The 21,826-nt window shown below is 38.9% G+C and overlaps 1 protein-coding gene across 3 annotated transcripts in view; it reads left to right on the forward strand.

The window, feature by feature from the left end:
• Positions 1-21,826, forward strand: part of LOC149220522 (uncharacterized) — a 398,953-nt gene that overhangs the window by 327,543 nt on the left and 49,584 nt on the right. For all 3 annotated transcript variants that reach the window (XM_089384792.1, XM_089384793.1, XM_089384794.1), the window contains exon 6: positions 20,213-20,566. In XM_089384792.1, the coding sequence (XP_089240918.1) occupies positions 20,213-20,566 (354 nt within the window). The remainder of the gene's footprint in view (positions 1-20,212; positions 20,567-21,826) is intronic.

Genomic DNA, 21,826 nt, shown 5'->3' on the forward strand with positions numbered 1-21,826 from the left:
ACTCCTGGAGAGGGTTGCTGCCTGAAAATGTTGCAGCTCGGCTAGTTGCCACTACACCTGTTTGCACCTCATCAATGGGTAGACCCAAAGATGGATGCACTGCTATCTCCCTCGTCTGATGGGAAACTCCACGTTCTTCTGATCAGGTGCTCATGTCCTAAGTGTCGTAAAATGCTCAAAATTTAAAGTGCTTAGAACTGGTTCAAAGTTGAATGACTGGAAAGTGCTCGTCTTCCCGATTCCGGCGCCGCAAACGGTTCGAAAAACGGTCGCCGTATGAGGAAGTTATGGCAAAAAGAAGAATTTGTCCATAACATTAGAAATTTTAATTTTTCAAAAAAAAATAAAATTAAAAAAAGAATATTCCGCCTGCACGAAATCCGAGGCAACCACCCAAACATTAAATGTAACTGCAGTTAAGTTGGCGGAATTTTGGCAGGAGCGCCAAATTTGGCGGACCCGCCATAATTGGCGTTGCTATCTGGAGTTAACTAAAGTTAGCTGGAGTTTTTCTAGGGGCAAACTGGAGAAACTTTAAATGGCCATAACTTTGGCTAGGAAAGTCGGTTTTTGGACAATTGTTTTTTTTGATTTTGGGTATTTTTGACCTTCTGAAGCCATTGGTGCAGGTCTTACAGCGATCTGAGGTCATTTGCAGAGGTTTTGGAGCCGTGAAAGTTCTAGGAGCCAACAGGGCCCAGTTTTGTGAAGACTGTATAGGGTTGCAGGTATCCATTGGAGGTGATCCAATAGTCAATCCTGAAGGATTCAAGTGTTCTAAATCCATTTTTACCATCTATTTTTCCTGTAGATGCTTCTATTCAGCGGTATTTTCAATTTGAGCATTTAATAAAAACAAGGACAAGCCCGGTTGGGAGCTTTGGACCCAGCAGACGTAGCCCTGGAGGGGGTGAATTGCTTTATCAACTTCTTTTGCATTTGTGGTTGATTTATTTTGCAGATCAAATTCGTTTTAATGTGTTAAACAGTAAAAGGAAATAACTCTGCTATGCTTAAATGGGTCATGAACAGCTGAAAATTTCATGTGTTTTCTTTCTGCAAGACATGGAAATATTTTAAACATGTTTAATTCTGAATTGAATACCTTGCAAACAAATTTCAAGTAGTTTCAAATTCAGATCAAGTTGGTATCAGAGCTCAGGGTTTTTGTGCAAAGATCTTTTAACTATCTTGCAAAGTATTGATGCTTACCAGGTTGAAACTTAAAAGAGGGGAAGGACAATTGACTAGAGAACGAGAGAATCCTCAGTCAAGGAAGGCCAGAGAGCCATCACCTCCACCTTCAATTTCACCCTCAAGAGTCTCAGCAGAAGCTTCAAGGATGTCTGAACATGAAGGAGAAATTCCTACAGAGACAGATCCAAGAGAAGAAGAAAAAGTCTTCAGAAAGGCTTTCTTGGACCTCACTGAAATGGTGAGGATATTGTACCAAGAAAGAAATGAGAAATTGGCTGGAGAAGGGTCCAAACATCCACATGAAGGAGATCATTCCAAGAAAGGACATGGAGGAAATGGTGATCCACCACCCCCATCTTCACCTTCTTCCTCTTCATCCTCGTCTTCTTCTGTTCATAAGCATAGATCCTCTGGAAAAAGTCCTTTTTTGAAGCTTGATGTAAAATTCGAATTACCTATGTTTAATGGTGAAGTGAATGCAGAAAAGCTTGACAACTGGATTAGGCAGTTGGAAGTTTACTTGAGGATCCAGAATATGCATGATGATGCCACAAAGATTCAGTTGGCTTCTTTGAGAATGGATGGAGCAGCATTGGTCTGGTGGGAGGCTAAGACTAAAGAGGAGATCAAGAAATTTGGTAAGGTCACTTTAACAAGGCCTGAATTTCTGTTAGCCATTAAAAAACAGTTTTATCCTCTTGCTCACATGCAGAAAGCCATTATGAATTGGCAAAATTTCAGACAACTTAAGGGTCAGAGTGTCCAAGACTACACCCAAGAATTCAGGAGAAGAGCTCTCTTGTTAGGAGTAGATTTACAGACCCAAGAAACCTTGCTGAAATACATTGGTGGCTTGCATAGCTACCTTAGGCACACCATCTTGATGTTTAACCCTACTAGCCTGGACGAGGTTTGTGTCCAAGCTACCCATTTAGAGGCAAGGGGAAAAAACACATTTGAAGAGGGTAGAAACAAGCCCCCCAAGGGGAAAAACAAAGAGAAAACCTCCAAGGGAAAGAGCAAAAAGAATGCATCTGTCAAACAGGAGAGTGAGAAAGTGATCTGTAAACACTGTTCTAAACCAGGCCATGAGGAGAAAAACTGTTGGAAATTATATCCTGAAAAAAGACTTCAATTTAACAAATCCAAAGGGAAACAAAAAACTGCTGCTACTACATCTACACCACAAGATTTAGGGGAAGATTCAGGTGATGAAACCAAAATTACAGCCATGGGTTTGAAAAACTTGAAGGGAAAAGAATTTGAAACTCAAGCCAGCACTAGCACCTCAAACTGCCATGTACAAGCTCCTAATGAGGAAGAAAGAATTGAACTGTTTCATGTGAGGGTGATTTCAAAACATACTAAAATTGACACACTTTTTGATAGTGGGTCACAAGCAAACCTTATATCAGAGGACTTGGTCAAGCAGCGTAAACTTGAGACCGTTCCACATCCGAAGCCATATCCACTTGGATGGATTTGCAAGGATGCAAATTTACAAGTTTCAAGAAAGTGCACATTGCGCTTTGCAATTACTGCACATTTTATTGACACAATTGAACTTGATGTGGTACCTTTTGATATAGCAGGAATTGTTTTGGGAAGTCCTTACTTGTTTGACAGGAAAGCTATCTTTCATCGCCATGAAAACAAATATCATCTTTTCAAAGATGGCAAGGAGTTCATTGTTAGAGCTCATCGCAAGAAGACAAATATAGCGATGGTGAATGCAGAACAGGTAAAAAGGCTGGTCAATTCAAGTAAGAATTTTGTTCTTCTTATGATTAAGCCCAAGGTTGATGTGAATCATGAGTCATTTGACAATTGTGATCCAGAACTTAAATCAGATCTGTATGATGTAGTTGATGCATATCATGAGATGTTTCAGGAACCAACAGGTTTGCCCCCTAAGAGCTTAGTCACCAGGTTTGAGTTCGAGGACCATGAAATTCGAATAAAGTTCGGCAACTAAAATTTTGTCGATAAAATTCGACATAAAATTCTACATATAGAAATTCGAAAAAAAAATGTATATTAAAGATAGATATGCATATGAGAAATGGTATGGCAGCAAGTCCTGTGAGCAACCATTCATAACTGTTTTTTAAAGATAGATTGGCATAAAAAAATATACAAAAACAGTTTCCCAGTAGGGGACCCCTTGTATGCTAAGATATCTAATTAATGAACAGCAGATATGAAGGGCAGAAATTTCTTTGTGTGCATGCATAAGATTGGCTCAATTTGTTTCTGTTGTTCTATATTTTATAAACAAGGTTTCCAAACTCAAATTAAAAAAAAAAGCTAAGAGTTGACACACAACAATGAGCAATTTCCATATGACACATGACACATGAATACAATTATACATCCACTAACACATACAAATATATATTCTTTTGGCAGTTCAATGAAAAACTCTGCATTATAATTTATAAGATACAAAGACAGTTTAAACTTTAAAGTAGCTTGGCAGTTTTAGAAAATTGTTCATACAAAAACTAAACTAGAAATCTATAACAGGAACACAAGTTTTATTCTTGATGTTCCTGTTGCCCACTTGTTATATCAAAAAGTTCTACGTCATCAAGAGCAGTATGAGATGTGAATCCGCTAGATGCTTCAGCACCAGATTCATCAGTGAATTCCCTGTCAGTGTTTATGTCACTATCAATGTACAAATCAGCATCATCCATTGTTGCATTAGGAACAGGATCGATCCACGGAGTAGAAAAATTGGATGACTCTTTAGCCACATTCTTCAATGCCAACTGCAAATTACTACGAACAGAAACAAGATCTTCTAATTTTCCAGATGACAGTCTATTTCTTTTTTTGGAATGAATGTGGTCAAAGGAACTCCAATTCCTTTCACATGCTGATGCACTTGTTCCCTGGCTTAAGATACGAATTGCAAAAGTTTGCAATTCTGGTGCCCCTGAACCATAAAATTCCCACCATAGTGCTGGATCACTTCTGCTCCTATCATACTTTGCTGATTCTGTTCCAAATAATCCTTCTTCTAACCTGTATGCTCTCAACTAACTTCTGATCAAACATGCAATCTCTGGATCTGGATTTAGCTTCTCAATAGATTGGATAAGTCCATTCATGATTTCTTCGTCCCTATGTCTTGGTAACCCAAACAATCTAGGGTCCAAATAGCATGCTGCTGCGTGTAATGGACTATGCATCATCTTCCATCTATGATCAATTAAATCCCATATCTCCTTGTAATCAGCTTCCACATTATCAAAAGCAGTTGCAATGGCCTCTTTGCAACGATCAAGGCTTTCATAAACAAAACCCATACAAGGTTTGTCACCATCAACCATGCCATTAACAATTGGGCCACAAATTTTTAAAACCTTGTTTGCATTTTCCCAAAAGCCATTATTGAGCACTATTTGTTCAACATTTTTCCCCTTAGTTTCTTTTGAGAGGGTAGATCTCTCCCACTCAGTGTTGCAAAAAACAGCTCTTAGGCTCGCTTTTTCCTCAACAACTCTTTTCAGAGTAATATAAAAAGTGGCAAACCTTGTATCACAAGGCCTCAACAACTCTTTTGATGCATTCTTCCTGTATATGCTCAAAGTGAGACGATGGTTGATGATGAAGTTTGAAATTGATTTGGCTCTTCGGATTGTTTCATTGACCCAAGGAAATTTGGCTAAGTCATGCAACATTAAATCCAAGCAATGAGCTGCACAAGGGGTCCAATAAATCTGCCCATATTTTTCCATAATCAGCTTCCCTGCACCAACACAATTTGATGCATTATCTGTAACAACATGGACAACATTTTCCACCCCAACCTCTTGAATCGCTTCATCCAAAATTCCAAAAATAAATTCTGATGTCTTCACTCGATCCATTGCATTCACTGCCTTCAAGAAAAGTACCCCTTGAGGACAATAAACAAGCACATTGATCAATGGGCGATGACACAAATCTGACCAACCATCACTCAAAATTGTGCATCCTATAAGCTTCCAGGACTTTTTAGTATCAGCCAACTTTCCTGTCACTCTCTCTTTCGCTCTCTTTAGCAAAGTTGTCCTTAAAGCTTCAGATCCAGGAGGAACATAGCCCTTCCCAAAATCAATGGCCTTTTTAATTACATTTTTAAAATATGGGCTCCTCGCCACATTAAAGGGAATTGCACATGCATAAAAATACTCAGCAACAGCATCATCAACTTCATGTTTCTCAACAGGTTTCCAGAATTGATTTGATGTTTTCGGCCCACCTGTTTTTGCTTGAGGAGCTATAGAACTTGATCCACCAATGTTTGAAACTGAATTAATGGTGTTGGAAGAAGACATGGCAATCTCCCTCTTAATTCGCTGCCTCTTATTCACCTTTTTCTGCCTTTGCATCTGTGAACTGGAATGGTCTTTCTCCACTTTGGCTTTTTGTTCATCAGTGATCTTAGTGTAGGCTTCAACACCACCTCCACTTCCATTGCTAATACCGAGAAGGTGATCCACTGCTCTAGTCAAAGTGCCAGTGAAATTATGTCCACACAGCTGACATGAAAGATTAAAACCATCTTTTTGGATAAAATTCCAAGCTACAACAGTTGATTTTGGGGGTGCCATTGGAATTTAGAAGTCTGAAATGTCTGGCACTGCAATCTCTGAAATGCCTGCAATTTTTTTTGAAATTACATTTTCGTTAGTCATGAGAACTCCTTTATTTGGTTGTAAACTTGTAACTTACAGACTACAGTTGTACAGGTACTGTTGTGTTTCTTGATGGTTCTGATTCTTCTATTTTTCTTGTAATTCTAAAAATATTTTTATATGTTTTTGTACCCTGCCATTTACCCATCGTGTTCAAATTCTGGCTTTTCAAAAATTTGGCAGATCTGTATTTTGATCTGGTAATATAGAGGAAAGGTTGTCTGGTTTTCAATATGAGTAATAAAGAGTGGAAATGAATCGGCACCTTGAGAGTAAGCATTCAATTTGTGCACAGTGCACACAGGTTTGCAGACAGGCAATGGTTGTAAACTTGTAAAGCAAATGTTCATGATCAAACTGTGACAGCCTACAGGCTGACAGCAAACATATTGCAAGATTAACAAGTCACTTCTAAACAGAAATATAAACCGAACCGAACCACCTCAGATAAGGAAATGGCAGCCTATATTTTTGTTTTAAATCGAAAGCTGTCTTTGTGATACAAACAGGTCCTGAATTTGAATAAGATGGCAGAAGTCAGAACCATTGGAGGATGACTTATTCACAAGAATAATTTTTAAGCATAACTTTTGTAATGTTTTTGTACTGACATACTAAGCCAACAATATCATTTGATTGTTTTAAGTTTTAACTAACAGTACCATTGAAACAGCAACGTGACAACACTTGTCTATCAGAAGAAAAGTTAGGACCCTCCACACATTCAATCAGAGATGGAAATGCATAGAGAGTGGATCTGCAACTGCACATGCACATGCACAGTGGAGTGGCCTGCAGTGCAAGTGTGGATTGAGGATGAGAATTTATGAGAAAAAGGTGATGATTTTTCCCATTGTTTCCACCGCAACTGCCACCTATACGGTATACCATCTAATTTATCAGTAAAATACAGTGAAAACTAAGATTTGATATGATTTATTTGTTTTTAAATGCAAGGATGGTTCCCTCTCTGACATATCTGGGTTGTCCATCTACGTTACTTAATAAGCTGATAATCCCTAGCTACTGTTGTTAATATCATTAAATAAAGAGATTGAAAAGGCCCCATTTTTTATAGCGACAAATGGTTGAGAATCGTGCATAAGATTTACTTTTTGAAACTCTGTTATGCTCAGACTCTGTATAATGAAACTCTGTATATTCTCAAACTCTATATATGCTCAGACGATGGTTGATGATGAAGTATAGGACATAAAGGAAGGGATTAGACTTATTTGAAGATCCGTTGTATTTGAAGCACATCGTTTCCATGCAAACCACGTTATAACTTATAATGATGATTCATGAATTGCTCAAGGACAACTCTACCTGAAGGCTGTAGACTCACGCGGCAGTGGGCACGCCTGCAGTTTTCTCGGCCTGCAGTTTTGCACCCTCGGGCCTCCAGCACTTGCCCGGACTCCGCACCAAAGGCTCTGCCCTTTAAACTTAGCCCAGACCAACGCACCAAAGGTTCAAAGCCCTTACGTATCGCCTATCGGTATGGAGACTGGACAGTGTTCTGAAGCTTCAGATCCAGGAGTCGGTATGGAGACTGGTAAACACAAGCCCTTACGAGTCGTGACTGGAGACTGGAGTATGGAGTCTGCTGAGTCTGGACCGCCGGCGCCAATGAAATGAAACCCAAACAATGGAACAATGAAACCCAAACAGGAACAATAAAACCCGCGGGCGCGCGAAAAAAAAAAAACGAATTTAATGGAACTGTAGGCGAATTTCAACGAATTTCATGCGATTTTGTTCGAAAAAAAATCGAATTCGACTTGAAATTCGAGTTCGCCATTAAATTCGGCGAACTCGAACGAATATGTTCGTTTGCCATTGAAAATCGCCGAATTTCGAATTTAATGGTTGAAATTCGGCGAATCTGGTGACTTAGCCTAAGAGGGAGATTCAGCATGAAATCCATTTGCATCCACATTGTCCTCTTCCAAACATAGGCATGTACCGCATGTCTATTATGGAGAATGCGCAAATCAAGGACTTGTTGGACAAGGGTTTCATAAGGCCAAGTACTTCGCCATGTGGGTCACCGATTGTATTGATTCCAAAGAAAGATGGCACTTGGCGTATGTGTGTTGATTTCAGGGCCTTGAACAAGAGAACGGTAAAGAATCGTTACCCACTCCCAAGGATAGATGATTTGCTAGACCAGCTGAAAGATGCTCGATATTTCACTAAGCTAGACTTGCGCAGTGGATATCATCAAGTAAGAATTGAAGAAAGTGACATTTGGAAGACAGCCTTTAAAACCAAACAAGGACTCTTTGAGTGGCTTGTGATGTCGTTTGGTTTGTGCAATGCACCTGCAACTTTCATGCGGGTAATGGATGATGTCTTGCGTCCTTTTCTTGATGATTTCGTTATTGTCTACTTAGATGACATCTTAATTTTCAGCAAGTCTAGAGAAGATCATGTCATGCATGTTAGAAAAGTACTTGATGTTTTGAAGAAGAATCAGTTATTTCTTAAAATGTCAAAATGTGAATTTGGAAAGACTTCTTTGGTTTATTTGGGACACATAGTAGGAGGAGGTGCTTTGAGAATTGATCCTGCTAAGATTGAGGCTATTGTGAAGTGGCCTACTCCCAAATCCATAACAGAGGTAAGAAGTTTTTTGGGTGCAGCTCAATATTGGAGGAAGTTTATCTCTAACTTCTCTTCTATAGCAGCTCCTATGCATGCAGTGACAAGTGTGAAGCATGCTTTCCAATGGGGAGGCAAGCAGCAGAAAGCTTTCGAATCTTTGAAAGAGAACATTAGTTCAGCTCCAGTCCTTGCATTACCGGATTTGAGACAGCCATTTGAGATACAAACTGATGCTAGTGATTATGCTATGGGTGCAGTTCTTCTACAGCATGGTAAGCCTATTGCTTTTCATTCTGAAACTTTTAATGGTGCTGTTGTAAATTATCCTACATATGATAAGGAGTTGTATGCGTTGGTACAAAGCGTCAAAAAGTGGAAACACTACTTGATGGGCAAAGAAACTGTTATACATACCGACCATCAGCCCTTACAGTGCTTGCAATCACAAAGCAAGTTACAACAGTCACGACACTTCAGATGGATGGGCTTCTTGCAACAGTTCCATTTGGTAATAAGGTATAAGAAAGGTACTTTGAATAAGGTTGCTGATATGCTTTCAAGGCCTATTATTGGTGCTGTTACTTTACTTAAGAATGATTCCATTGTACATGATAGTTACATGGAACAATATGCATCTGATGATGACTTTAAAGATGTGTATGCTAACTTGAGTAAAGGAAATCATGTAGAGGAAAATGACTATTACATGCATAACAATTTGCTGTTTCATTTGGGCAAGTTGTGTATACCACAGGGGGAGAGGATAAATGTCATAAGAGAAGCTCATTCTTCTCTTATTGCTGGCCATTTTGGTGTGAGCAAAACAGTTGCACATCTACAGAGGTATTGCTATTGGCCTCGCATGGTAGATTCTGTTTCAAGGTTCATAAGAGGTTGTTCATTATGTGCTACAAGCAAGCCTAGCAACAGGAAGCTTGGTTTATATACTCTTTTGCCGGTACCTTCTAGACCATGGGAGAGCATCTCTATGGATTTTGTAGGAGGTTTGCCAAAATCTCGAAAGCAGCATGATTATTTATATGTAGGAGTTGATCGTTTCAGCAAAATGTGTATACTTATGCCTTGTAAGAAAACTATAACTGCTGAACAAACTGCTGAATTATTTTTTCATCATGTATGGATTCACTTTGATTTGCCTACTTCCATTATTAGTGACAGGGATTCTAGATTTGTGGGAAATTTTTGGTCCAACCTATGGGAGATGATGGACACAAAGTTGAAGAAAAGAACTGCTTTCCATCCGCAAATAGATGGACAAACCGAAGTTGTGAACAGAACCATTGTGCACCTCTTGAGAGGTTATTGTAGCAAGCATCCCAAGCTTTGGGATGAACATTTGCACTACATACAGCATGCTTACAATCGTGCCAAGCACTCTTCCACAAACACCTCACCGTTTGAAGCTTGTTTTGGTTACTTGCCAAAATCACCTCTTGATTTCATTCTTGAGAAAGATGTTGCCATTGAGGGACATAGTGACATTGACAAAGCTCGTTCATTCATTGAAAGAATTCAGCAAATTCAAGAACAGCTTGAGAAGAGTCAAGGCAAGTACAAGGAAAGACACGACAAGCATAGAGTCGATCAAAAGTTTCAAGAAGGAGATGAGGTATGGCTGTACATTAGTAAGGAAAGGATGCAAGGAGAAGGTAAAAAGCTGAAGCCCATTCGTTATGGTCCATTCAAAATCCTCAAGAAGGTTGGAAATAATGCTTTTCAATTAGATTTGCCTTCCTACATGCAAATGTATTCTGTTGTCAATGTGGAGAACTTACATTTGTATGAACCTCCTTTGATTGCTGATCATGAAAATACTGTTCAGCTGCCATCTATAGAAGATTCCTCACCAGAATTCTTAGATGAGCTGAAAGAAGATATAATCCTTGACAGAAGGACACGCACTTCAAGGAGGGGCAGTGTAGATTATGTTCGGGTTGGTTGCAAAGGCAGCAAACCGAACAAGGCAAAGTGGATGAAGGTGGACAGAGTGAGGGAGCTGTACCCTCACCTCTTTAACAGGTAGTTGAAGGCTTTTGGGGTCCAAAAGCTTCCCAATGGGGAGGCGTGATCAGGTGCTCATGTCCTAAGTGTCGTAAAATGCTCAAAATTTAAAGTGCTTAGAACTGGTCCAAAGTTGAATGACTGGAAAGTGCTCGTCTTCCCGATTTCGGCGCCGCAAATGGTTCGAAAAACGGTCGCCGTATGAGGAAGTTATGGCAAAAAAAAGAATTTGTCCATAACATTAGAAATTTTAATTTTTCAAAAAAAAAAATAAAAAAAGAATATTCCGCCTGCACGAAATCCGAGGCAACCACCCAAACATTAAATGTAACTGCAGTTAAGTTGGCGGAATTTTGGCAGGAGCGCCAAATTTGGCAGACCCGCCATAATTGGCGGAGCTATCTGGAGTTAACTAAAGTTAGCTGGAGTTTTTCTAGGGGCAAACTGGAGAAACTTTAAATGGCCATAACTTTGGCTAGGAAAGTCGGTTTTTGGACGATTTTTTTTTTGATTTTGGGTATTTTCGACCTTCTGAAGCCATTGGTGCAGGTCTTACAGCCATCTGAGGTCATTTGCAGAGGTTTTGGAGCCGTGAAAGTTCTAGGAGCCAACAGGGCCCAGTTTTGTGAAGACTGTATAGGGTTGCAGGTATCCATTGGAGGTGATCCAATAGTCAATCCTGAAGGATTCAAGTGTTCTGAATCCATTTTTATCATCTATTTCTCTTGTAGGTGATCCAATAGTCAATCCTGAAGGATTCAAGTGTTCTGAATCCATTTTTATCATCTATTTCTCCTGTAGATGCTTCTATTCAGCTGTATTTTCAATTTGAGCATTTAATAAAAACAAGGACAAGCCCGGTTGGGAGCTTTGTACCCAGCAGACGTAGCCCTGGAGGGGGTGAACTGCTTTATCAACTTCTTTTGCATTTGTGGTTGATTTATTTTGCAGATCAAATTCGTTTTAATGTGTTAAACAGTAAAAGGAAATAACTCTGCTATGCTTAAATGGGTCATAAACAGCTGAAAATTTCATGTGTTTTCTTTCTGCAAGACATGGAAATCTTTTAAACATGTTTAATTCTGAATTGAATACCTTGCAAACAAATTTCAAGTAGTTTCAAATTCAGATCATCTTCCAATCCACCAATCTCCTGCCAAACTGTCCTATCATACACCAGCATCTTCTGAGGACAAGTGTCAGCGAACATTGTCACCCTGCCAGCTATCTATACATCTGTCTGCTCCTCATCAACGACTGACCCCAAGGGTGGCTGCTCATCCTCCATCATCACGGGTTCAATATGAACCTCCAACTGGCTCTCCCAAAAAGGCTCATCATGCATACTGTGCGCCTCATCCTCCTCAGCTGACTCACGCTCCATCATATGCTGCTCATGTTGACTCATCACTAGTGACACACTATCCTGAATGTCTCTCCTAGGACCCACAGACTGCTCATCATATGAATCTGTCCTGATGTCAATGACTCGCCATGACTCATGCTCCTCTATGTGCTCTCTATGCTGAATCATCAGCCGCTCATCTGCTCCCTGATCTCTTTCCCACATGGGAACAATCAGCTGCTCCTCGTACTCCTACCACACATGGACGCATATCTGGGCAACTGTCATCAACTCCATATCATTTCTCGTGCTCCTCTAAGGTATCATCATATGAACCCATGGACTCGTCCAATGAAGAGTCCTCATCCTGACATACATAAAGAATATCTCCCTGCTCTACCGTTGTCATCTACGCAGTGTCACTCAAGGATGAGTGGTCAGGTCCCCAAGGTCCTTTGCAGATGGAGCAAAGTCCTTTCCTCCTCATCTCATTCTTGCTGCATGAGCCCCAAAACCTGAGCTGCTCCTCCCTAGTCAATTGTCTCCACCGCACCGGGGCACTCCTCCCCAACAAGGAATAGTAGAACCGCTGGAATACTACTCTTTTCTTTTCACTGCAGCAGCATCAATGTTCTGCACAACCAACCTCTCAGTTAGACCATAAGTGACAGGTGAGACCAACTGCTCTCTCCTCCAAATAGATAGCAATAGAGACTGCAACTCCCGACAGATGGCATCACGACCTCTCATACATGAGGAAAAGATGGACTGCATGTGTGCTATGACTGTGTCAGGATGATGTTTCCTAATGCTGAAGAAGCATTAGAACATCTGCAAGATCAAACCATCACACTCTAGATCAAACATGACTTCATAAGTCTTAGTCATGGCCATAACTCCTAAAATCTCAAGCTTCTTCTCAAAGGTAGAGCCTTCACTGTTGTCCAGGTCTCTGAATGTTTCTATTATCAGTCTGAAAACTCTCCTCATAACATCATCATTGTAAGGAGCGGTAGGTGCGGTCAGTCTCATGATGCTACTGAGACAAGATACCACTGGAAGTCTAACCCCTTCACAAGGTTCCTCCAAGAACTTGCGTTGTATGAGAGCAAGCATAGCTAGTTTTAGAGTCCAATTTAATTTCTTCCCTTCTAACTGACTCACTTTGGAAAGGAGGGCATCTAGTTCTTCAAGTTTGAAGAGAATCTTCCATGTGACCCTCATGTGTTTTAAATCTATTCCAAGTGTGAAAATCTTGTGTCCTATTTCTTGCCCCTCCTGCGCATCTCTTGGTTGTCCTTTCAGAATGCTGGCATAGAGTCCCTTTGAGAAGGGTCTACTGATTTTTGCTGCTAGTTTATTAAGGGATTGTGTAAAAGTTTGATTCATGTTTTGCTTAATGATGAAAAATACTTCAAGCTGACTCATACAAGACTTAGACTAACAGCATAACAACACTATACAATAAAGACGAACTGACTATCGACCTCTCATATTTACTAGTAGCATACTTGACATGAGTCTTAGATGTATTTTGACACAATGATCTGTTCAACAGCATATAAACATTACATGGTTCACTTAATGAGGTCACTGTCTTTGTACTCTATCTTAGATCCCACAACAATACAAGGCTAATAACTATAGACTCTTTTCCCTCTAAACCCTAGCAGTACATAGCCAACGACAAACCTCTCAACCTATCCTCTGTCACAGGCAACAAGTACAATGATATATTGGCAGCAACTGGACATTTAAAACTAGCATCTAGTTATTGCATTAATTGAAAAACAATAGTGACACAATATTAAGGAACTTGATATTCAAGTCTACAAGGCATTCTTTAAGACGTGGACCAACTCCCAGGTGCTTTTAGTAGTGCCTTTCCATTTAACCAGTTGCTGATGAGGTGATTTCAACCCAATGATACTGCTAGTAATGGCATACGACCTCTCTTCTGACAAGAAATGACTAAACAATCTTCTAGAATTGAACAGTGAGCTACAGTGCAACAAAATTATTTGATTTTCCTAAGAAACAAGTGCCAGAGACACCATAAATTCTCCCCTTTTCAAAATACCGAGATGGAGATCAACAGTCCGCTGCAGCTCAGTGTATTAAATCTTGAATCGATTGCAAATATTCGGTCCTTCCAAAATTGCAATAATTTGACTTTATAAACTAGGGATATCGAACCATTGACAATACCTCATGATTTGACTTATAAAATGCACCGCCAATACACAAGAAATATTCTGTCATGACTCGTTCTCTGGTCGACGAATTCGTGGCAAAAGATTTGACAGAATGAACGCCAAATATATGTGGGCAAAGGCACACACTGCCGACCATAAATACGCCAAGTCTTTTGGCACGAGTTTATTAATTCACTCGTGTTTTCAATAAAAATGTGTTGATCCTCTATGGAGTTCCTAGATCGGTTCTCAAATTTGCAGCGACGAGCTACAGGGATATGAATGACTTGGCTCCAGAATGTCCATAACCATATCCTTTGGCTATGCAATTTGTCCACCCTTAAGATATGACTGAACTCTGTGCAGGTATCGGTCTTATCTTCTTTCAGAACACACCAGCAAGCACATTATAGACCCATAACCCTCTATTAAGCCAGAATTTCTCTATTTGCTAATGATCCCTAGTTGCACGATGAAACAATGCACACGTACTGCATTATTGATCAATGCATGCGATTATAAATTCCTCCCACTCGGTGAGACGTGGCAAGACCGTCGAATCAAGAGATTGACTGCGGCCTACAGATGTAACAACTTGGTCTGAGATTCTTTACACTAGTTGACTGGGAGGGATTTTGAAGTAATAGATTTGTCTGCGTGGACTTAGACGAAATATGTTGACTCAACTGCCGTTGCGTAGGCACCCACAGCAATTAGTGTGGATCCCTACAACAACTCGCACGCCATTCTTCACACGTTGTCCTCTAGCGTGCTTTTACTATGGCGTCACTTCCACGATTTGCCAACGATACTCTGCCACCATTTCCCATAGATCTGCGTATCATAATTTCCCCACACCCTTATGCAATTGCATATTTATGTTCTGATCGTGTCTTTTCGTGGGCAGGTATCATGAACAACAATCACGTAGAATTCATGCTCTGGTATGAATAGTGATTTGGCCCAGATTCCACGTGCTAGAACTTTATGAAGACTTTCTCCTTCACTGCTATCCGACTGATTTGCTGGAAGAAGTGAATAGCATAGGACACTAGTCTTGGACAGGCAATATGAACCATGTACAGAACCGTCTTGCAGTTGACCAGAATTTGACCCGGTGACGACAAGAAATTGAGCGCAGTGCTATGGTTCCTTTGACAATTGGGTTATTCGGCCCTCAAATCAACTAAACTTTAATGAAAATCGCTCCTGGAAATGAATAGACGGCTTCAAATTTTGATGGCGACTCTCACCAATTCCAACTCTTGTCATAAAAATAAAATTCTGCAACAAAGGATGATTTTGGCACTTCCAAAATAAACCCTCGAATACTCAGAATTGAAACTGAAAATCCGAACTTGCAGGCTGAGCCAAGTTCGATGCTTTGGTACCTAAGTTACCAAGATTCGGATAAGGATACTGATTCGGATCTGGATTCGCTAGTTTTTTGAAAATCTAGGATCCGGATATGGCAAGGATACGTCAAGTACAAAAAATATAATAATATTTTTTAAATTTTAATAACCACATTAATTTGTGTGACTAGATATTTATAAAAAAGCCACATATTTATATTGCAATGTGGCTAGATATTTTTTAAAATTTAAATAGCCACATTAATTTATGTGACTTGATCCCGTACAAAAAATATAATAATATTTTTAAAATTTTAATATCTAATCTTCATTGTTTCAGAATTCTAATGGATTTTATTTTGTTTTCAAAAGATCCCAAATTTTGGTCACTAATTGCACTAAAACATTCGACAACCCAAAACCCTCATTGAGAATAAAAACAGAGTCAAATGTGAACTTTGAAGAATAGACAAAAAAATCAAAATGATAAAATTAGACGCTGAGTTGAAGTCTTTAACATTAGACGCTGAGTTGAAGTCTTTAAAATTAGACGCCGAGTTAAAATTAGATGCGAAATTTTTAATTAACTAACGCCATTGGGAGTCGGGACCACGACCACCAGTATTTACTATTCTGTGGATTGGACATGGGGGAACAAGAGGTCTGTTCCGGACCCAAAGCGGAGACAGTTTACTATTCAATGTTTATTTAACGTGAAAAAATTTAAAAATGAATGAGTTCAGACCCGATTAAAAAATTTAATTTAACATTAAAAAATTATCAAACTGTGAATTGTTGCCTGGTGAATCGTCCTCAGAAAATTAAAACAATTAGTCGCTGCCTGGTGAATAGTCCTGAGTCTGTTGCGCATCGTTGTTGCTCAACACTCTATGAAGAGTGATCGCTGCCTGGTGAATAGTGTGTGGCAGACAAATGCTCATGCTCGCTATAGTGTGCTGCCGGTGAATAGTGTGCTCATGCTCGCTATCCAGGCGCTGTCTTTCCAGGCGCTATCTTTTCAACAAATGCCACAGCCAGCAGACAAATTTATGCTATCCATCTGCCAAAACGAAAACTGGTGTTGTCTCGCTGTCCTTCTCTGTTGCTATAAAAATGTCAATGTGTGCCGACAAACAGTGAAAAAGACAATGATCGACATAAAGCCAAATAAAAACCTAAAACTGAAGTCTACAAACTAAAAACCACGCTGCAAAAAATTTGAAATCTGGAAATATCACAGGAACTGTTTCCGATTTTGCAAGATCCGTTTCCAAATTCAGGGATGCGTTTCCGGCCAACAGTGATCCGCCACGTTGCTGGTTCTTGGAAGGATCTAGGCAGATCCGGATCCAGATCCGGATCAGATCCGTGGATCCTAGACCATGGAGTGCCGGATCCGGTAACATAGTTTGATACCACTGTAATGTCCCAAATCAGAAATTTTGGAACAAGCTCTTTATATAAAACTATCATGCATTTACCAGAAGATTTCCATGTAAAACCCAAACCGTAAATCTACTAATTGCATAAAATCTCATTAAGGATCACGACACAAGGAACAATGACAAATGCAGCAATCAAAATTTAGCTTTATTATATGTAGATAGATGCCAATACAATAGCTGGGAATGACCCTCCGGTCTCCAAACTAAAACAGAAAAACAATCACTACACCTGTGGATTCTGAATGAATCCACTAAGGGGAGATGGGTGCTTGCCCAATCTCTCTATATCACCCAAGGGTTTTCGTCCTGGGGCTACCAATGGAGTAGAGAACCAGGTTCTCAACCTCTCATACAAGAAACAATATCAAAACCAAGATGTCCTCCAATGGCCTCCTCCTCCTCTTTTATAGATCTGATGGACCCCTCTAGAATCTTCTATTTTATTATTATTTTAATCATGGAGCACTTTTCCCTCTTTTATTTTAATTAAAATATTCTTTTTAATGCGGGAAAAGGGTAAATTGGCCACCATGTCTCCTCAGGTCACTGAAACTCCCATCCAAAAGTCCCATCATGTAGATCTTCTTGTTCCGGTTCCAACGAGCTATTACACTGAGGTGTTCCATCAATTAATCTCCCCAGAATGCCACCTCGAGCATAATTAATTAAGTTATGCCCAATAATAATGTTGATTTTTGAAAGTTGTCGGAATGCAACGAAATGAAAGGCAAACTGTGCTGATGATGGAGTATGCCAAGCAAATGCCACCAAACACCATAAAAACTCCATCGGGACCCCTGATGACATAAACTTGCTCCACTGACCTGGCCATCCCCTGTCCTAGAAATCCACCCTAGCTGTACTATGAAGAAGAATAAAAATGGGGACATGACAATATCACAAGTAATTATCAACATAAGGAAATCTTTTTGCCTTTCCAATTTTCTAACAAAGAATGGAGGTGACATATAAAGGGTTTGTTATGTGACATGGAAAGTGTTAATATGGTGTTAAGGAGAATGAACATGCTATTTCAGTCCAAGTTTTCAAGTAGTGTCCCTCCTATAGCCCTAAGGCTTAAGAGAGGTCCCACTGGACTAGGGCTAAAGATTAACCTCCTTGGTAAGGTGAGAGAACAGATTTGCAATCAAGATTGGTCAATCTTCCAGATCACCCCTTTATCCATACTAAATGCCCAAAACAACAAGTATAAATGCCAGATTGCAAAATAATCAAAATACATGTTGAGTAGCGGCCCACCTTCATTTAAGAGGAAATGTAGGATGGTGAGAGTTGCATGATTGATGCAAATGGCAAAGGAAGATGGCATGTACTTGTCAAGAAGTGAATGTCAAGGGTTGTTGGCTGCCTGACTGAATTATAGGAGAAAAATTTTCTCCTATGGGGTTACCCATTTTGGTGGTTAACAGTCCGAAAAACTGCCTTGTGGAAAAAAAACCCTAGAATATTTGTCCAATGTTTTGCTTGGAGAAGGTTGGCCACATCATGAGGATTCCATTCAGTTTTCACATGTCCAATATGGAGCTAGGGTGTTAGCTGTAGGCCACTTTGAATAACTATTAATGTGAACTAGAAACTGCCATTTTTTGCTTGCATGGGTGCTATAACTCCATCGTTTTTCTATTTTTGGGCTCTAGGAGACAAACATGTGATAGGAGGCTCTATGCATGACATGTAATGTAAATGTACTTTGGGACCTTTTGCTCATGTTATTACTATGCCTATATTCCCCTTAGCTTGTTAAATTTTGCTTGAGAAAACCTTTGTTTGCCAAAATTTCTTTGCATGTCAAGTATGCATGATGCTGAACAAAATGAGCGCTTGTTGAAATTTTAGAGCAGTGTCCTAATTTCTTGTATGACCTGTCCTACAGAATATGTACAACCTATTATTTATATTACATGGATGCTATGACACACCATTTAATTAACTGTATGTTCCCCAATGTACAGCTATACAGACTCTACAAGCTGCAATTTGTTGTCAATTAAGTGTACAGACTGTCAATTAAATGTATGACACATTAAATTATTGCATGAATTGTCAACTTAGCGCATGATAGTTGTAATTGCATACAGTGTTGGATGGTATGACCACTGCAGATGGCATGGCGAAGCTGGTGGATGGTGTGGCCACAATAATGCAGCTGCTCTATGGCAGTGGTAGCTGTTTGCACTTGTTGCCTTTCAGAGACTTGTAAAACTTGCTTTGATACCAATGGAGCAATTTAAATGCTCACACTTGATAATATACTAGGATAATTCAGACAGATTTATCAGATTAGTAAAAATTTAATTAGTAAAAAAATAATTGAACCGAATGATGTTTTGCATTTCAAAGGGCCCCAACTATAGATATAACATAAGGTGCCTCTTAATGAAAAATCGTGACTCTTTATATGTATTATTATTATTATTATTATTTTAGTTTATTTATTTTTATTAGCTGAGTCTATGTGTATATATTACGGACTCTTAATTTATTGACGTATGTATATATTGTATGATATGGTGAATGACTTGTTTACGTAATTAAGACAAACTATACAATCACATGGTGATAAATGCTACCTAACTGATGGAGGAAGATATGTGTCTCCAGCTGTTTGCAATATTATCTTTCAGGAAATCCACCTTTGAAATAAACATTTGACTTTTGGATTCAAAATCTTTGCAGTTTTCAGGTTCGAGCTTATCTAGCAAGCTTGTATCCCATCTAATCCTAAGATGAAGATTCGTGATTTCCTTTTCATATTTTGCATCGTTTTATAAAGTTTCTCAACTTTAAGTCAATATAAGACACAAATGTGTATGATAAGCTCCAGATTTGAAAATTCTATGTGCTGAGATTTAGATCTGAATAAAGTAGAATACCAAATGTTTTTGAGATAGATTGTGTAATAGGTTCCAAACCTGAAAATGGGATAACACAGACATAATGAATAAGAGGGGGGAAAGGACTGATATAGTACTAGTAGTTGCCTGCCATAGAATATGTGCCATCCAACCAAACCTCATATAAAGAACAACCACTATTGTTTTGATTTTTATTTCTTTTACAGTCATGTGGCAGATGTCTGTTCTTGTAATAATATTCCTGCACTAAAATGATGGAAACAGTGTTGTAGGGTGCAGCTTTGAATGTCAAGTCTCATCTTGTGACCATACTGTGTCTTATGTCTTTTCTAGAATTTAGAAACCTAAAATAATATTTGCAATTTCATTTACTTTTCTCATTGTCACACTTTAAAGAGAAATCTAAAAGCAACTAAGTTAACATGTGTGGACTAGAACCGAATTGATTGTTAACTATAGATTTAACCTGCTATCCACAGGTGACAAAGAAAGTGAGGTAACACTACCATTGATACCGATTGGTGTTGAGTCAAACTCTCTTTTGGAAAAGCAGGACCTTGCACCTCTGCATTCTCAAAACACAGAGATCTCAACTAATGTGACTGTTTCACCCGTTGAAACTGCCATTGAAGTTGAGCGCATAGATGACGCTCAAACGTCTGATGTGGTCACTACAGTTCCTGATCTGGCAAGGATTACAGTTGCACAGCTACCAGCTACAAAAATTGTATCTGAGTGGGACATACTAAAAAGTGTCGTATATGGTGGTTTGGCTGTATCACTTACCAGTCTCGGAGTTGTTTCATCTGCAGCTGGCGGGGAGGCAAAAACATGTAAGTCCCCGTAAAAAAAATACAAATGAGACCATCTCCAGATTATCTGTAAGCTGTTTTCTCTATCCAATTATAGCCATAAAATGTTGTTTGCAGTCTAACAAGTACACGAATAAATTGTAGGTTCCCAAATTTGAAGGCAGGCTGTTATGTTTCCCTTGCTCTCTTGAATTCCTGCGAACAAATAATTGCTGATATATCTTCTGAAATCTCGGCCTGATGGACAATATATTTTGATCTGCCTAGGAGAACAACATTGACTACATTATTATTTGAATTTGCTAAGGTTTGGAGTAGAATAAGCTGCCTTGCTTCGCTCAAAAGTAAAACATGAACTGTATTTTTCCATTATAGATTTGCATGATTCCATATATAGAAGTACATTTGCCTTTATCCATTATTGGTCATCCATTTATAAATCTCTCATCATAGTACTTATGGTCAGTATAATTTCTATTGTCACTGTTTAGTGAGAATCACATGATCTAGATAACTTCATCAAAGGAAATCAAAGTGCTCTATTTGCATCAATTTGTCAAGAGGCAAAATACCCATCATTTAGTAAACTTCCACAGAACTAAAATATTAATATTCCTCAAATTCCAATTGAAGAGGCATTTGTATTTCTCTTTTGGTATTCAATACAAAATCCCTCGTAAATTCTCTGGACTTGAAGTTTTCTAGACTCCATAGGTTTTCAATGGTGGTAAGCTTAATTAATATGTTCTCCTCCTTGCAGTCTTGTCAATCGTTTTAAATGTCAACCTAATGATATTCCATAGACAATGATTTGATACATCATGTTGGCCTAGTTGCTTGATAAATGGGCTTACAAATTGATAGCTGAAATACCTTGCAGTATTTTCGTATGTTTTAAAATACTCCAAATAACATTGTTTTAAGAAGACTCACAATTGGGTAGGATAATAAGGGAATATTGTGCTTAAAACAAAAACAAAAAATACTCATTTGTAGAATCTTGTTAAGTCAATTTATAACCATTAGTTTTAGTTTGATTATGACTTCTTTTGAGGGATAACAACTGTTCACTTTACATTACATCAGACATGATTCGAAATAATTACTTAAATTAAAGTGAACAGAATCATTTTTGACATGGTTATGTGTGAATACTTAATCTGCAACAATAATGTTCATATTGTCACATACTGTTGTGTACCAAATACCAAGAATAAAAAAAAATGGGTGGCAAGTAAAACATGTAGATATCTTGTCAGGTATATACTGTTGATATATGGG

This window comes from Pinus tabuliformis, chromosome Q, assembly GCF_031772625.1.
Source record: "Pinus tabuliformis cultivar Carrire ecotype Pingquan chromosome Q, CPIR1, whole genome shotgun sequence".
NCBI lineage: Eukaryota > Viridiplantae > Streptophyta > Pinopsida > Pinales > Pinaceae > Pinus > Pinus tabuliformis.